The sequence below is a fragment of the Molothrus aeneus genome, chromosome 10 (assembly GCF_037042795.1).
Source record: "Molothrus aeneus isolate 106 chromosome 10, BPBGC_Maene_1.0, whole genome shotgun sequence".
Lineage (NCBI taxonomy): Eukaryota > Metazoa > Chordata > Aves > Passeriformes > Icteridae > Molothrus > Molothrus aeneus.
In genome coordinates, this window is record NC_089655.1 from 4,796,850 (window position 1) to 4,811,416 (window position 14,567).

The 14,567-nt window shown below is 48.3% G+C and overlaps 1 protein-coding gene across 1 annotated transcript; it reads left to right on the forward strand.

Moving 5' to 3' along the window:
- Positions 1-215: 215 nt before the first annotated feature.
- On the forward strand, positions 216-13,759 carry TF (transferrin). The gene is made up of 17 exons (XM_066557058.1): positions 216-343; positions 2,381-2,544; positions 2,707-2,815; positions 4,000-4,191; positions 5,065-5,200; positions 5,474-5,529; positions 6,549-6,718; positions 6,840-7,026; positions 8,367-8,521; positions 8,635-8,728; positions 9,374-9,403; positions 10,066-10,224; positions 11,351-11,495; positions 11,971-12,035; positions 12,147-12,331; positions 12,933-13,119; positions 13,518-13,759. The coding sequence occupies exons 1-17, from the start codon at positions 301-303 to the stop codon at positions 13,553-13,555; spliced, it is 2,115 nt and encodes a 704-aa protein (XP_066413155.1). The 5' UTR covers positions 216-300; the 3' UTR covers positions 13,556-13,759.
- The last annotated feature ends 808 nt before the right edge of the window (positions 13,760-14,567 follow it).

The following is a 14,567-nucleotide window of genomic DNA, read 5'->3' on the forward strand; positions in this document are numbered from 1 at the left end:
GAAGCCCCTTGTAAAATGCAAAGCGCTTTGCCCTGCTCCAACTCCCGCCTGGGAAGGGTTCAGTGCCAAAGTGAAAGGCTTCCTAAAAATGGGCTGATCCAGGGAGGGGGGCGATTTAGGAGCTATTGAGAAACAAGGAAGGACAAACAGTGTTAGGTCATTGCTTCTGCAAACACAGCCAAGGCTGTTCCTCTATAAAAGGGACAGAAAGCGGTTCCAGAGCCATCACAGACTCGGAGGGGACAGTCTGTGACCAAGGCTGCTGCACCCCTCCCACGGCATCCGACCCCCTGCTCAAGCATGAAACTCACACTCTTCACTGTGCTATCCTTGGGGATAGTGGGTAAGTGTCTGCTGAAAGCAAACTTTGGGGGAAGGAGGTCAAAACCTCTGTGTGCCCCAGGCAAGGCTGTTTCGGAGCTGTGGCATACGCCAGACCCAGGCAGCTGTTAAGGAAAAGCCGGGACACGAGCGGTGCTTGCTTTGGCAGCCGTGGATCTGTCAAGGAGGATGGTGTTTTGATGTTACTGACAGCTTTGTGGGATGGAGGGAGGGTTGCAGCTGCCCACACTGCCGATGCCCACCCTGCAAGGAGGAGGGATGCTTGGGACAGGCTCCGCGCTCCGGCTGTCACGGGGTGAAGGGAAAAATCATCCTCCGGCCAATGCTGTGCTGGGAGAGGAGCACGGGCTCAGCCAGGGGAGAGAAATTATTGCAACACCTGCCTGTCAAGCTTGTGCATATGTTTGGTTAAACTTGAGGGCAGGGACACTAAAATAGAGCTTATATAATGAAAGATGTGGTGTGCTTCCCACTCTGCTCCTGCGCTGCTCTGTCCTGCTGCTGCAGCTGTACTTTGCTCAGGCTCCTGCCTATTTTATGCCAAATTTGTGCTGCTGCGGGGCTGGCTCTCCCTGGAGCAATTCTTTCCTCTTTCTCTGCTCACAGCTCCGGCTAGCAATGAGCAGGTAGCTGTGGCAAGGAGACTGCTGGCTGCATCTGGCCTGGGAACTGATGCCTGGACAGGGCAAGAGGGATCTCCTTCCTGGAGTAGGCAGCAGGTCTCTTCTGATCCCCCATAAAGTGTGGTGCTGATTAATGTCCTCTGTTAGGAAGTGCTCCCTGTGCCTCTGGCATCAGGAAGTCCTTCAGCAACTCTGCTGAATATTAGCATGCAAAGATGGTTTTTAATGGTTCCTCCTCTTCCTCCCCTGCACAGAAAGAGACAAGAGGTCACCCAAAAGGTCTGTGACAGTGGCCAGGGCACTCAGGCTGCCATTGCCTTCCCAGTGTCACCCATGCAGCTGGGTTGACTCCCTCAGGAGGTCCCCACCCAGCCTCTGCTCCAGGCAGGATGCTTGCCAGCATTAGGTGACCATGGCTTTGTGCAGCCAAGACTTAAAAAATGTATGATGAACTTGAAAAACATATGAAAAAAGAGGAGGTGGCCATATGAGTTGAGGTTAAGGATTCTCCCTGTGGCCAAATCCAGCACCTCCACTGGGAGGCTCAGGAATCTGGTAAAGAGAGGCTATTTCTGAGGTGAAGGAGAAAATGGAAACTACACAGGTTAATCTGGAGGTGTTTGGAGGAAATGCACCATTGAGGTTCGGAGTGATAGCGGGGTGCAAGTGGCCTCTTGGTCTGCACAGCCCTGCCCAGAAGGGGCAGAGTGGAGGTGAAGTGACAGCACAGGCTGGCCACTTCCTTGAACTGCAAGTTTCCAGCATTCCTGGGCTCAGGTTTTTTGGAGGAGACATGAATCTGCATCCACCAGAGGCTTTTGCTTTGTTATTGTCCCCCAGAGCAGCCATTCAGCTGCTTTTGCTGCTTGGGGCACTCATGGAAGGACTGTGGTGGTGCTGCGGCATCTCTCAGGGAGTGCAATGGAGCAGGTGAGACAGAGGGACAGTTCAGTAGATCAGATCATTCAGCTGCCAAGGAGGTGAGAGTGGCAATGCACTGCACACAGCCTGGCCAGGTCAGAGCTGCTCCCCCTCTGGGGTTATTGGCACAGGCACTGCTTCAGTGCTCCAACTTTTCTCTCTGTTTTTGCAAAGGCTTGAGCTTGATTTCTATTGAAGTGTGTGGATTTGTTCTCCTAATGCTGTGGATGTTGCTGTGAGTCCAGGCTGCTTGAATCTCAATAGTCCAGGGACAGGAATGGTCATCCCAGATGTTCCTGATGGGGCACAAGTCAGGCAAGAAAGAAAGAAAGGACCTTCCTGTGTGGCTTGGGAGATCTTGCATGTGGCCACAGAGAAGCAGTGACCTTGTGCTCACAGGGAACCATAGACCTTGTGCTCACAGAGATGCTGTTCCTCTCCAATCAATGCCTTTCTACCTCTCTGAGACTATTTATTTCTGGTTCTTTCTACAGCTCTGTGTTTTGCTGCTCCCCAAAAGCCAAGTGTCAGGTGGTGCACAATATCCTCAGCAGAAGAGAAAAAATGCAATAGCCTGAAGGACAACATGCAGCAGGAGAACTTTGCTTTCAGCTGCCTGCAGAAAGCATCATACCTTGACTGCATAAAAGCCATTTCGGTGAGTGGGCAGCAAATTCCTCTGCTGGGATCTCACCTGGAGATGGAGTTTCCTTTCTGGTTGTTACCTGTGATCCTCCTGTTATACACAAGGATCCATGAGAGACTCTGGGAAGTGCTTTTCCTGCTCTTTGTTAATTGATTAAATCTCTTTGTTGTTTAGAACAGTGAAGCAGATGCCATTAGCTTGGATGGAGGTCAAGTTTTTGAGGCAGGCCTTGCTCCCTACAAGCTGAAGCCCATTGCTGCTGAGGTCTACGAACACAGTGAAGGTACATTTCCATGCCATTTTTTAAAGCCAAATGGTGGTAACAAACTGAGAGTGCAGAGGCCATCCCTTGCATGTAGAGTTCCCACTTATATTGGTTGGGGGTCCAAGATATTGCCCCTGGTTTCCAGCTCCAAGAGGGGAAGGCATGGGGGAGCAGTTCAGCAAAATATGAATCATCACCCATGATTACAGGACCCAGTGCTCCATTTCTTGTCATTTGCTGCAGTGAAGGTCTCTGATCCCATGTGCAGAGATCATGATCCTTCTGAAACATGGCATAAAAATGGTGCTGTTCCCAGAGATCTTCTGCTTTCAGTGGCCTTGAACTCTGTGGGTAAAACACAGAGCTGGGAGGCACAGATGAGTTCTGTGATTTCCTGTGCAGTCATCAAGACAGAAAAAAAAATATTGGAGAGGCAGCAGCATTACTTGTGGTTGGGAGGGACACCCAGTTGAGATCACTGAGGCAAGAAATGCAGGCAATCGCCAGGAAAAAAGAAGCATAAAAAGGGCCCTGCAACAATCCCTTCTGATCAGAGTGAGATCCATGGCTCCATCCCTATTCACCCATTGTACCATCCTTCATCTCTCCCATCTTTTTCTTGGGAGCCAAACAGATGCTATTTCCCTGTCACATCCAAAGCTCCAATCTCTTTTGACCTCCTCCCTGGAGTTCAGCCTATTTGTACACAATATTCAGGATCAAAGCAACTCAGCAGAGTCATTCCCAACGTGGTAGTTAAGAAAAAGATCTTAAACCTTAAAGGTTGAGGTCTGTACCACCCTTACAACTCAGTCACTGTACCCAAATATAGCATGTGACAGACTGGTTAAAATTCTAAAGACTATAGATATGGAATTTCAGTCTCAAAAGGCATCTGTGGGCAACAGCATTTGAGAAGAGACTTGCAAAAAGATTCATTGAAGTTCCTTACAAAACTATGGCACCTTGAATGTGATAGCATTTTCAGGTCACTTACTGGAAGTTGTAATGTGCAGCATTAGTTCCATGTGGGCAGCATTAGCTCACCCCCAAGAAAATGAGAAAACCGCAAGTGTTCAACCAAATTAGCTGATTGTTTAGAAGCACAGCACTTTGTTCCCTGAAACTGGGGGTTGAGCAGGATTTGAAATGTCCCTAAGTCCTCATTTCCCACTGCTCCATTCCTTTTTCCTGCACTGCAGGCTCCACTACCAGCTACTACGCCGTGGCCGTTGTGAAGAAAGGAACAGGCTTCTCTATAGATGAGCTGCAGGGCAAGACCTCCTGCCACACAGGGCTGGGCAGGTCAGCAGGCTGGGTCATCCCCATTGGGACGCTCATCCACCGTGGGGCCATCGAGTGGGACGGCAAAGACTCGGGCTCCATTGAGCAAGGTGAGCTGGGGCATGCAGAGACTGGGGTGGGAGCTCAGCCAGGGCTGGTTATTGGAATAATTACCAGTATAGCTGGACAGGACGTGCCTGGGCTTGTCTGGCCCTTGCTGCTTGACCAAAAGGCAGCAGCGGTGTTTCACCCCAGAGACACCTTTGGCTGGCTGGATGCTGCAGCTGGGCACAGCGAGGCAAGTCCAGGCTTGCAGGAGCCCAGGTTTACTTTGGCAAAGAAGCTTTAAGGTGATGGTGAAGAAAAGGAGCTGGTTCTAATGGAAGGTTTCAATCCAGAGCTTTATTCTGACCCACAGGCCTCTGTACCCAGCAACTCCTCCAACAGAACTCCCCGAGCTGCGTGGTTGCTGTTCCTTTCAACCCCAGGGAGAGGGGGAGGGAAGGAACACGAGGGACCAGCAACCAGATGGGGGGAAAGTCTCAAGGGACAGAGGACACCTGGATGGCCCAATGTCTCCTCAGGAGTGTGGGGCATCTTTTGAATCTGCCAATCACTCAACACCCTTCTGGAATGCCAGGATTGACCAACAGCACTCAGCAGGGGTCAGGATGTGGAAAGGAAGAATGATTGACACACCTGGCAGGGAATTATCAGGGAGGAACCTGGGGTATCTGAGGCAAACCATGACATCACACCACACCAGCTGGTGTCATGGTGAAAGGGGTGACACCAAGTGTCAGGGTGAGACTGGCGTGGGAGCTCAGCCAGGGCTGGTGTCACTGTGAAAGGGGTGTTGCCCAATCTTCTGTGGGGGTCCAGAGGTACTTCACAGGGCACTGATATTTCTTGTGGGTCCTCTCCCTTCCAAGTCCTCCTAAAAGTGAATTTTTGACCAACTGTTGCTTCCTTCTCATCCATAGCTGTGGCCAATTTCTTCTCTGCCAGCTGTGTTCCTGGTGTCACCACTGAAGCCAAACTGTACCGTCAGTGCAAGGGGGATGCCAAGACCAAAATGTCCCGCACGGGACCTTATTCTGGATATTCTGGAGCTTTTCAGTGAGTGAGAGTTATTTTTCCATTGGGGGAACATTCTAGCCCTGACACATACAAGTTTTTGTTGTACCAAGGAGGGCTGTGTTGGAATCATGGGTCCTGAGGAGCCTGAATTGCTTCTCTGCCATTACAATTTCTTCCCTTCCAGCATAGCCTTTTTGGGCATGACTACTGCTCTATGCCTGCAGTTTATGCCAAAAATAATTTGTTGAAATAGGAGATAGGAAGTCACAATGTCAGTTTTTCTAACTTCTCTTCTGTTCCTCCCACCTGCAGCTGTCTGAAAGATGGCAAAGGAGACGTGGCTTTTGTGAAACACACAACTGTTCAAGGTACACCTGGCAAGATCCCTCATTTCTCTTCTTTCTGGCCCCACCTCTCACTGCCATTCCATCCTGCAATTTGTCTACACTGTGCAGCTTTCATTCCTCTCCAGGCCCAAATGCCTCTTTCATCTCTTGAAAAAAGTTTTGCACATTGTGAACTGAATCATCCTTCTTAATGAGAAATGGGATTATGGTGAATCCACTTTTTCTTCTCTGAGGTTCTTCTTTGTAATTGGAAAACTTGCTTGGTGCCAAATCTCAGAGCCAGCTGTAATGTGAGCACCTGAGCAGGATGGGATTTTGGAGGGAATTCAGCCCACAGCAAGAGCTCACTAACTCTGTGGAGACCAAGGGTGGCCTGGCACACCCAGGACCTGCAGTGAGCTCAGTGGAGGGTCACCAAGGTGGTCATGGGGCAGGGATAACTGTCCTGCAAGGAGGTGCTCTGTGGGATGGGCTTCATCAGCCTGGGAACCTGATACAAGGGGAATTATTTTCCCCTTGAGGACAGTGAGGTAGTGGGACAGGTTGTCCAGGACAGCTGTGCACTCTCCATCCTTGAAGTGTTTCAAGATCTACCTGAAACATCCTGCTCTGTCCCTGCCTTGATCAGGGATCTTCAAAAGTCCCTCCACTCTTGAATTCTCATGTAACCTTGTGATCTCCATCCTGGGCTTTGTCTGCAGCCTTGACATTATTCACCTACTGGCCTTCACTGGCCATGTGCAGCTCCTGACCTGCTCAATCCATTTGTATGGGATTTGTAAACCTATTTGTATCCCTTTGTGCAGAAATCCTCATACTGTTGGGTTAGTTATGGCAGAGGCTGAGGTGATCTCTCTTCCAAAGGCATTGCCTTCATATGCCCAAGATGACCCCATTGCAAGGGAGGTGCCTGCAACCTGTCTTCTGCTAAGAATTCCCCCTGGAGCTTCAACAGAAATAAATGAATCACAAAGCTTCCCAAACTCACCTTTCTGTCTATTTTCATGGTGCTGCAACTCATGGTTCCTCCCTTCCTTCAGAAAATGCCCCAGGAGAGAAGGATGAGTATGAGCTGCTGTGCCTGGATGGCACCCGCCAGCCTGTGGACAACTACAAGGCCTGTCACTGGGCCAGGGTTCCTGCTCATGCTGTTGTGGCTCGAGATGACAGCAAGGTCAATGACATCTGGAACTTCCTCTCCAAAGCACAGGTACCACCAGTCTCTCCTTTCCTTCCTCTAACATCCCCTGTCCTCTGGTTTTGGTTGCTTTCTCCAGTTTTCTAAGAGTTTGGGTGTGGTTGTTTGCTGATTATTTTTTCCCTTGTGGCAGGAAAAATTTGGTGTGGGCACAACCAGCACCTTCCACCTCTTTGGGCCACCTGGCAAGAAGGACCCAGCCCTCAAAGACTTGCTTTTCAAAGACTCTGCAGTACAGCTGAAGCAAATCCCATCACTGATGGATTCTCAGCTCTACCTGGGCTTTGAGTATTACAGTGCTGTCCAGAGCCTCCAGCAAGGTAGGCAGGACATTAAACACCAGTGTCATGTCAGCATGGGCTGTGTGGAAGAGTTGGCATTGGCACATACAGCCAGGCAAAAGGAACATGATTTTTTCAGACACAGACTGTATTATCTGCAAAATATTTAATGTGAAATCACAGAACCTTCACAAACTTCACTTACATCAATAATGGAATTTGTTGTATCCAAACCCAAATCACCACACTGACAAATATGGAAAATCTACAAACTCCACACCAGTTATTCAGCTGGTGGTAGAGATTGAGCATGGTCAAAACTGCTGCTTAGAAAAACCATTTCTGGGCTGTAAAAAGAAGGAACATCCCGGGACACCAGGTTCAGACACTTGAGGGAAACAATGTCCTTGATTTCCATCTAGACTCATCAAGCATCTTCTGATAGCTTTCTGAGAGTCAAACATCCCACAAATGATCTCTGAAACCCACTTTGAATTCATAGTACAATTTAAAGTACTTCACTTCTGTTAAGTGATATTTCTGGGAGTGAATGGACTTCACATAGCATCACACCAGATTATTCGAGTGCTGTTCTGCAGAAACATAACTAGGTTTCTAGTTCAGTGTGGTCTTAGTCTCATGGCTGTCTGGGCTGTGAGGAGTGCAGAAATGTGGGACATATTTCAGGCAGCAATTCCAATTACTATTTTCACACAGGTGTTTGGTGGTTGTGCTGTTTTAGCTAACAGAAATCTGCCTGAATGGCTTGTGTTATGCAGCAATTCACCTTTCTGACCTGTAAGTTGATTTTTGAGACTTCTTCAGCTCAAGAACCACTATTTTCTATTCTTGCCAGCTCAGGGCTTAATTAACAAGAACTCCTTGCCCTGAGCAGCAGCAGGTTGGTGTGTACTGGTGGTTTGTGGCCAAGTCCTTCACACCAGGATGTGGTGGTGTTCCTAGGGGTCCCAGGACAAGGGAAGAGATGAGAATCTTGACTCCATGTTTCAGAAGGATGATTTATTATTTTATTATATATGTTATATTAAAAGAAAATGCTATATTAAAACTATACTAAAAGAATAGAAGAAAGGATTTCATCAGAAGGCTAACAAGGAAGGAATCATAATAAAATCCTGTGACTGCTCACAGCCTCGACACAGGTGGCTGTCATTGGTCATCAAGTAAAAGCAATTTCACATGCTGAGTAAACAATTCTCCAAATCACATTCCAAAGCAGCAAAACATGGGCAAGCTGAAGCTTCCCAGCTTCTCAGGAGAAAAGATCCTAATGAAAGGATTTTTCAGGAAATACGTCAGTGACACCAGGAGGTGGCTCTGCAGGGCTCATCCCTGCTTTCCCTGTTTTCCCTTTGCAGATCGCCTGAGCCCCAGCCGCAGGGACAAGAAGATCCAGTGGTGTGCCATTGGCAGGGATGAGAAGAAGAAATGTGATGTCTGGAGCGTGATGAGCAACGGGGATGTGGAGTGTGTTGTGGCAGAGGACACCAAGGAATGCATCACAAAGATCATGGTACAGCTTTTTTCCCCTTTTCTTCTCACTGTGAACTTCTTTTACCATCTGAGCTCTGGAAAGCGCTGGCCTGGGGATGTGCAGTGTTTCATTTCTGCACCTTTCCATTTCAGAAAGGTGAAGCAGATGCCATCAGCTTAGATGGAGGCTTTGTCTACACTGCTGGCATGTGTGGCTTGGTGCCAGTGATGGCAGAGAGCTATGAGGGTAAGCACAGCTCTGTCTCAGGGTCCAGCTGGTGGGGACTGGGCTGGTGCCAAAGTCCTGGTTCTATTCTGGAATCTTGCAAAGCAGCTGCAGTGCTGCATCCTGCAGAAATCACAGAATATCCTGGGTTGGAAGGGACCCACCAGGATCATCAGTCCAACTCCTGGCCCTGAACAGACACCCTGACAATCCCAGCCTGTGCCTGGGAGCATTGTCCAAAGGCTCCTGGAGCTCTGGCAGCCCTGGGGCTCTGCCCATTCCCTGGGGAAGCTGCTCAGTGTCCCACCATCCCACTACTCTGGGGGAGGAACCTTTCCCTCATACCCAACCTAACACACAGCGCTCTGAAGCAACTCTGCTCACCATTGCATGCCTTGTCTTTCCATGAAGGCAGAGCAGGCATGGATAGTCAGGAACTCTGTTTTAATTAGGATGCCCTGGTCCTTCAGCACCAGCCTTGGTAAAACTGCTTGTTTTAGCTCAGAGGAGCAGCTGGAGGCTGTGCTTTGTTCTGCTGATTCACAAGGTGTTACTTGAAATGGGTCACATTTACAACAGAGTTTCTCCAGAAATTAGTGAGCTTGATTCTTCTTTTGGGTTTGAGGTGTATTTAACTTAACATCTTCTTCTTCTCCCCTCCCACAGACAATCACTGTGAATCACAAGAAGAACCAGGTAATTACTGCCAACAGAGGGACAGAAAACAGTCCAGAAGGATGTTAGTAGAAAAGTAGATATGAGTCATGAGTAGAGAATAAATGGCCAGTCTCCACCCAAAGAGTGTCCAGTGTAGATATTAGAATTTTGGGACATAAGTTTAGCAGTTGGAGGGAAAATTAGGGGCTGCAATAAGATTAAGGTGAAGCATTTGGTAGTGGCAGAGATTGGTATGGTCACACTATAACAGTGTCAGGGCTGTGAACAGAGAAAGAGGGGCTGGGCTGCAGCATTAGGAAATTTTTCTTTCTAGAAATGGAAAGGGGGAGAAGAGGGAAGGGTTTTGTTCTTTGCTAAGGAGAGAATAAAAATCAGGAGTGGATACAAAATCCTCACATGTGCCTTGCCTTCTCATAGCCTTCTCCTATACCCAGGTATCAGAGCTTTGGAGGGCAGGGAAATGTCAGGGATAATAATTTCCCAGGAGTGTGGTGGAAGTAGATGCATCACATCTACAAACTCTTCCATTGTTGCTGCTTGCCCAAGTACTTAGAAGCACAAAGTAATTCTGTGCTGCTCATAGGTGCCTTTTCCCAAGTGAAGCCAGTGCTCTCTCCTAAGGGATTACAGTGGGATCCTTGTGCCAGACCTCAGTTCTTCTCTATTTTATCTTCTGAAAGCAACCTACTTTGCTGTGGCTGTTGTGAAGAAGTCTGACAAGGATATCAGCTGGAACAACCTGCAGGGTAAGAAGTCGTGCCACACCGCCGTGGGGAGAACTGCTGGCTGGAACATCCCCATGGGCCTGATCCACAACAGGACAGGCAACTGCAACTTTGGTGAGTCCAGTTGGGAATCCATTTCTTTGAGCTGGGAATCTGATCATAAAAAAATCTTTTACCATCCTTCATCGGGTTTTCAAAGTTTCTTGTGCCTCAAAGGTTCCCTCCTGAAGGGAGGAAATGGAGAAGATGCTGTTATTTAGGGTTTCACTGAGCAAAATTTTAGGCTTTTGGCATCTGCTTCAGAGTATGATATGGCACATCAGCTCCTTGGGGGTTCTTTGCTTTTTTTTCCACATCTCTCCCCTTCCTTTTGCAGCAGCCCAAGAGGTGTTCCCAAAAAGGGAATGTGGGCTGCCCCACATGGGCCTGGTGCTTGTGCAGGGTGTGGAGTGGGGATAAAAGATGAAACTCAAAGGGAGGGGAAGGGCTGAGAACAGGGGATAGAGGCTGATCTTTAAGAAACTTAATCTGGCTGCCTAAGACTTCATTGAGAGTTATGGTCCAACAAAAATAATTTGGAAACATTATCACTGTTAACAACCAAGACAAAGTAAGCATATAATTATTAAAAGATTGAAGATATTAGTGTTAGTAAGTTCAATTCTTGGCTTCTCTATCCTCCTGCCTTCCTTTCCCACTGTCCCTTGTACCCCAAGAGCTCTGACACTGCTGCCAAATGCACCTCTGCTGACCAATAAAGGCTGAGGAGGCTCGGGCTGGCTCTGTGGGAACTGGGAATGGTTTGCAGGGAAAACATTCCTCTTTTTATGCCAAGATAGTGCCTATTGCACTTGAGCCTTAGGTCCTGCTTCATTACAGAATCATGGAATGGTTTGGGTGGAAAGGGACCTAAAGCCCATCCCATTCTACCCCCTGCCATGGGCAGGACACCTTCCACTAACCCAGGCTGCTCCAAGCCCTGTCCAACCTGGCCTTGGACACTTCCAGGGCAGTCACAGCTTCTGTGGGCAACAATAATTATCAACAATAACAATAATTATCAATAATAACAGGACCCAAGTTCCATGGTCAAAGCTGGATGCACGTGATGTGCTGCCCACTAAGTCATGCTCCTTCTCCCAGCCCATTTCCACCTCCGCAGTAAGCGAGAACGCGTTATTACAATAAAACCCAACTTCTCAGGGCAGGAAAAGTGAATTTCTCCTATCCCTGCCTCCAGATGAATACTTCAGCCAGGGCTGTGCTCCCGGCTCTCCTCCCAGCTCCCGTCTCTGCCAGCTGTGCAAGGGCTCAGGGGGGGTCCCTCCGGAGAAGTGCGTTGCCAGCAGCCACGAGCAGTACTACGGATACACCGGGGCTTTACGGTACGTGCTGGGACAGCCAGGCTGCCTCCGTGCCCTGGGGCTGCTCACAGAGGCCAGGCCACAACTGGAGCACAGCCTCATGCCCACACTAACTCATTTTCTTCATTACACCACTGAAAGGGCATGTCTCTGTAATACTAGACGTACTTTTCCTTTGCTTTCTGAAAATACGCATGAAATGTTCCTGTTCTGTAAAAGTCATGTTCTGGTGCCTCCAGGCAAACCCAGAGAGGCTCAAGCCCTGCCACAATGGCAGAAGTGCTCCTCTCTTAACATAAATAAGGAGTGTAAAGGCTGTGTTTCAGATATATTTAAAATATTTGTGGCAGGGTTTCTAGACCTGGATGTCCTTGGAGATTAATTGTACAGAATAAGACTCAAGTCTAAGATTAATTGTACAGAATAAGACTCAAATCTGTGGGAAAGGGACAGGATTCAGACGTTTACATCACTGGCCTCTTTTTCTACTTCCCAGGTGTCTGGTTGAGCAGGGGGATGTGGCCTTTATCAAGCATTCCATCGTTGAGGAGAACACTGATGGTACGTGGTCAGGGCTGCCTTCCCCATCTGCATGACTGCCTAGGTGGTGTTGAGGCTGCTGTTCTCCTGCTATGCAAGCTCTCTGAATCTCCAAACTCATTCTCTTTAAAGGCAAAAATACAGAAAGCTGGGCCAAAGATCTGAAAATGGACCAATTTGAGTTGCTGTGCACTGATGGGCAGCGGGCAAATGTCATGGATTACAGAAGATGCAACCTGGCCAAAGTCCCTACCCATGCTGTGATGGCACGTCCTGAGAAAGCATCACAAGTCCGTGAGATGCTGGAGAACCAAGAGGTTTGTAGTGCTGAGAGTAGAAGAAATATTGTGGGGTTGCTCTGATTTTCTCCAAGTCAGTGTGAGGTGGAAGCTTTTACCCCTTGGCCTCCCCCTTCCTCCATCCCTTCCCCAGTGCTCTTTCTCCTCTGCCACCTTAGCAAACACACTTTTAGGTAGCAGTGGGACTGCAGCTGTTGCTGGGGTGTTTCAGAAGTTCCTTTGTAGTGCCTGGTCTGTACCACAGCTGGGTCAGGCTCAGCCCCAACAGCAGGCTCCCTGCACATACACAGCTTACCAGAACCAGGCTGAGCCATCTGTTTCTCCCTGCAAACATTAATATGGGCTCCACCATCAGGGTTTGGTGAGAGGTCTGGTCTTTTGCTTCTACTCATGGTTAAGTTACAGGACCTGCTGGCAGCATCTCTGCACACAGGGACGTGTTAAAATGGGGCAAGAAATGTGCCTGCCAATGAGCAATCCCTCCTCTAAGCATACAGACAGAAGGTTCAATCCTAAATTTCCAGAGCCTGGCTTGAGGCTTCCCAGACTGATGGTGAAGAACCAGGAAGAAGAAGTAAGCCAGCTTTCTACTTCTCTCCTCTTTGTGCCTTTATTTCAGAGGCTGTTTGGACCAAAAGGAACCAGGAGAGATGATTTCAATATGTTTGCATATGAATCTAAGGATCTTCTGTTTAAAGACCGGACAAAGTGCCTGATCAAGCTCCGTGATGGAATATCATACAAGGAATTCCTTGGAGATAAATACTATGCTTCACTTGCCAGCCTCAACACCTGCAATCCATCAGGTAACTGGAACAGCCCCAGAGGAAGTCCTGAATTGCAGTTCTTACCTTGCAGGCATGAGAAGTTTCTTCTGGAACTGTCCATTCCATGCCTTTAAAGGAAGAAAATGCCAATATTCTTTTCTCAAAGTTCATTGGGTGAACTGAGAACAGATTTAAAATCTGCTGCTCTGGCAGCAATGTGAATAAAAGACTTTTCCTTTAGAAAATATGGACTTTGAGAAACAGCACAGAGAACCCCCCCGAGCCAGCAGTGTGGGATTTGTGGTTAAAGCTCTTTTTTTGTGGCACACTGTGGATTTTCCATGGTGTGACATTGTTGGCATGGCTGGGTGTGTCCTGGTGGGACGGGAGTGTTTAAAAGCAGGATCTGAACTTTTTCCTGTCCTTTCCCTTTCCAGATCTTCTCCAGGTGTGCACCTTCCTTGCAGACAAGTAGTGAGATGGGAAGGATCCTCGAGGTGGGGGAGAAAACCTCAAGCCATGACTCCTCTCGTGCCCTCAGCAGCGAACACTGACCCACGGAGGGCCCTCTGCCTTCACTGCTTTCTCTGCCCTCCCTCATCACTCTGAAAGTAGCTCTTTTGACACTTTACAATTCTCTGCTGCCAGCACAGCAAAAAATAAAATTTAAAATCTAAAAGGGTGTCCTGAGATTTTTCCAAATGGTCCTTAAAGCCATTCCTTCTTCAGTGCCTCTCACTGTAGGACAGTGATAGACACCAGCATGGCTCTTGTCACTTACTGCTGCCCTTTAGGGAAATTTCTTGCACCATTTGCCAAAGCAAAATGGATTGAATATACCCTGGAGCCTAATTAACAGATGCTTTATACTCTCTGTGCTTTTGCTTTGCCCAGATTATCCCATTGTCTCCCTGGCAGGTGAGGGTTCCCCAGTGTGGTTGGGACACGGGAAGAGGGAGAATGTTTGTGTCAGGGAAGATGAAGAAGGAATAAAAATCACTCCAAACCAATATAAAACAGTGGGACTAAGACGGGAGGTGTGAACAGAAGCTGCTGTGTCTCAGATCACAGCTGGGTGGCTCTGAGTCCCTTCCAGCAGGTAGGACATGTATTGATGGGGAGAGTCCAATCAATCTCTTTTACTTTCTGGAAAAATCTAGGATTTGCTCAGAAACGTGTTTGTTTAGGCAGCCTGTCTGATTTTGTGCTGCTGACCTGAAAACAAACATGTAGTTTGTTTTGCCTGATTCTGAACCACGGTGAAAATAAAAAGGCAAGGCAAAAAGGGCTGCTGAAGCTCTCTGCTCCAGAGGAACAGCCTGGGCTCATCCAGGGTGTCCCAATCCTGGAGCAGCCTGGGCTCATCCAGGGTGTCCCAATTCTGCTGTCAAGGCAGGTGTGAAGGAGCTGCTGAGAGCACAAAGCTCCTGGCTTTGAGGGAATGAATATTTTGATGATTTTTTGGATGCATATGGTAAGTGTGGTGA

Excerpts from the sequence above, each read along its gene's own strand:
- TF (XM_066557058.1), top strand. The coding sequence starts at position 301 with ATGAAACTCACACTCTTCACTGTGCTATCCTTGGGGATAGTGG. Across the intron at positions 2,545-2,706 it reads ACTGCATAAAAGCCATTTCG|AACAGTGAAGCAGATGCCAT; the intron begins GTGAGTGGGCAG and ends TTTGTTGTTTAG. Across the intron at positions 8,522-8,634 it reads AATGCATCACAAAGATCATG|AAAGGTGAAGCAGATGCCAT; the intron begins GTACAGCTTTTT and ends TTTCCATTTCAG.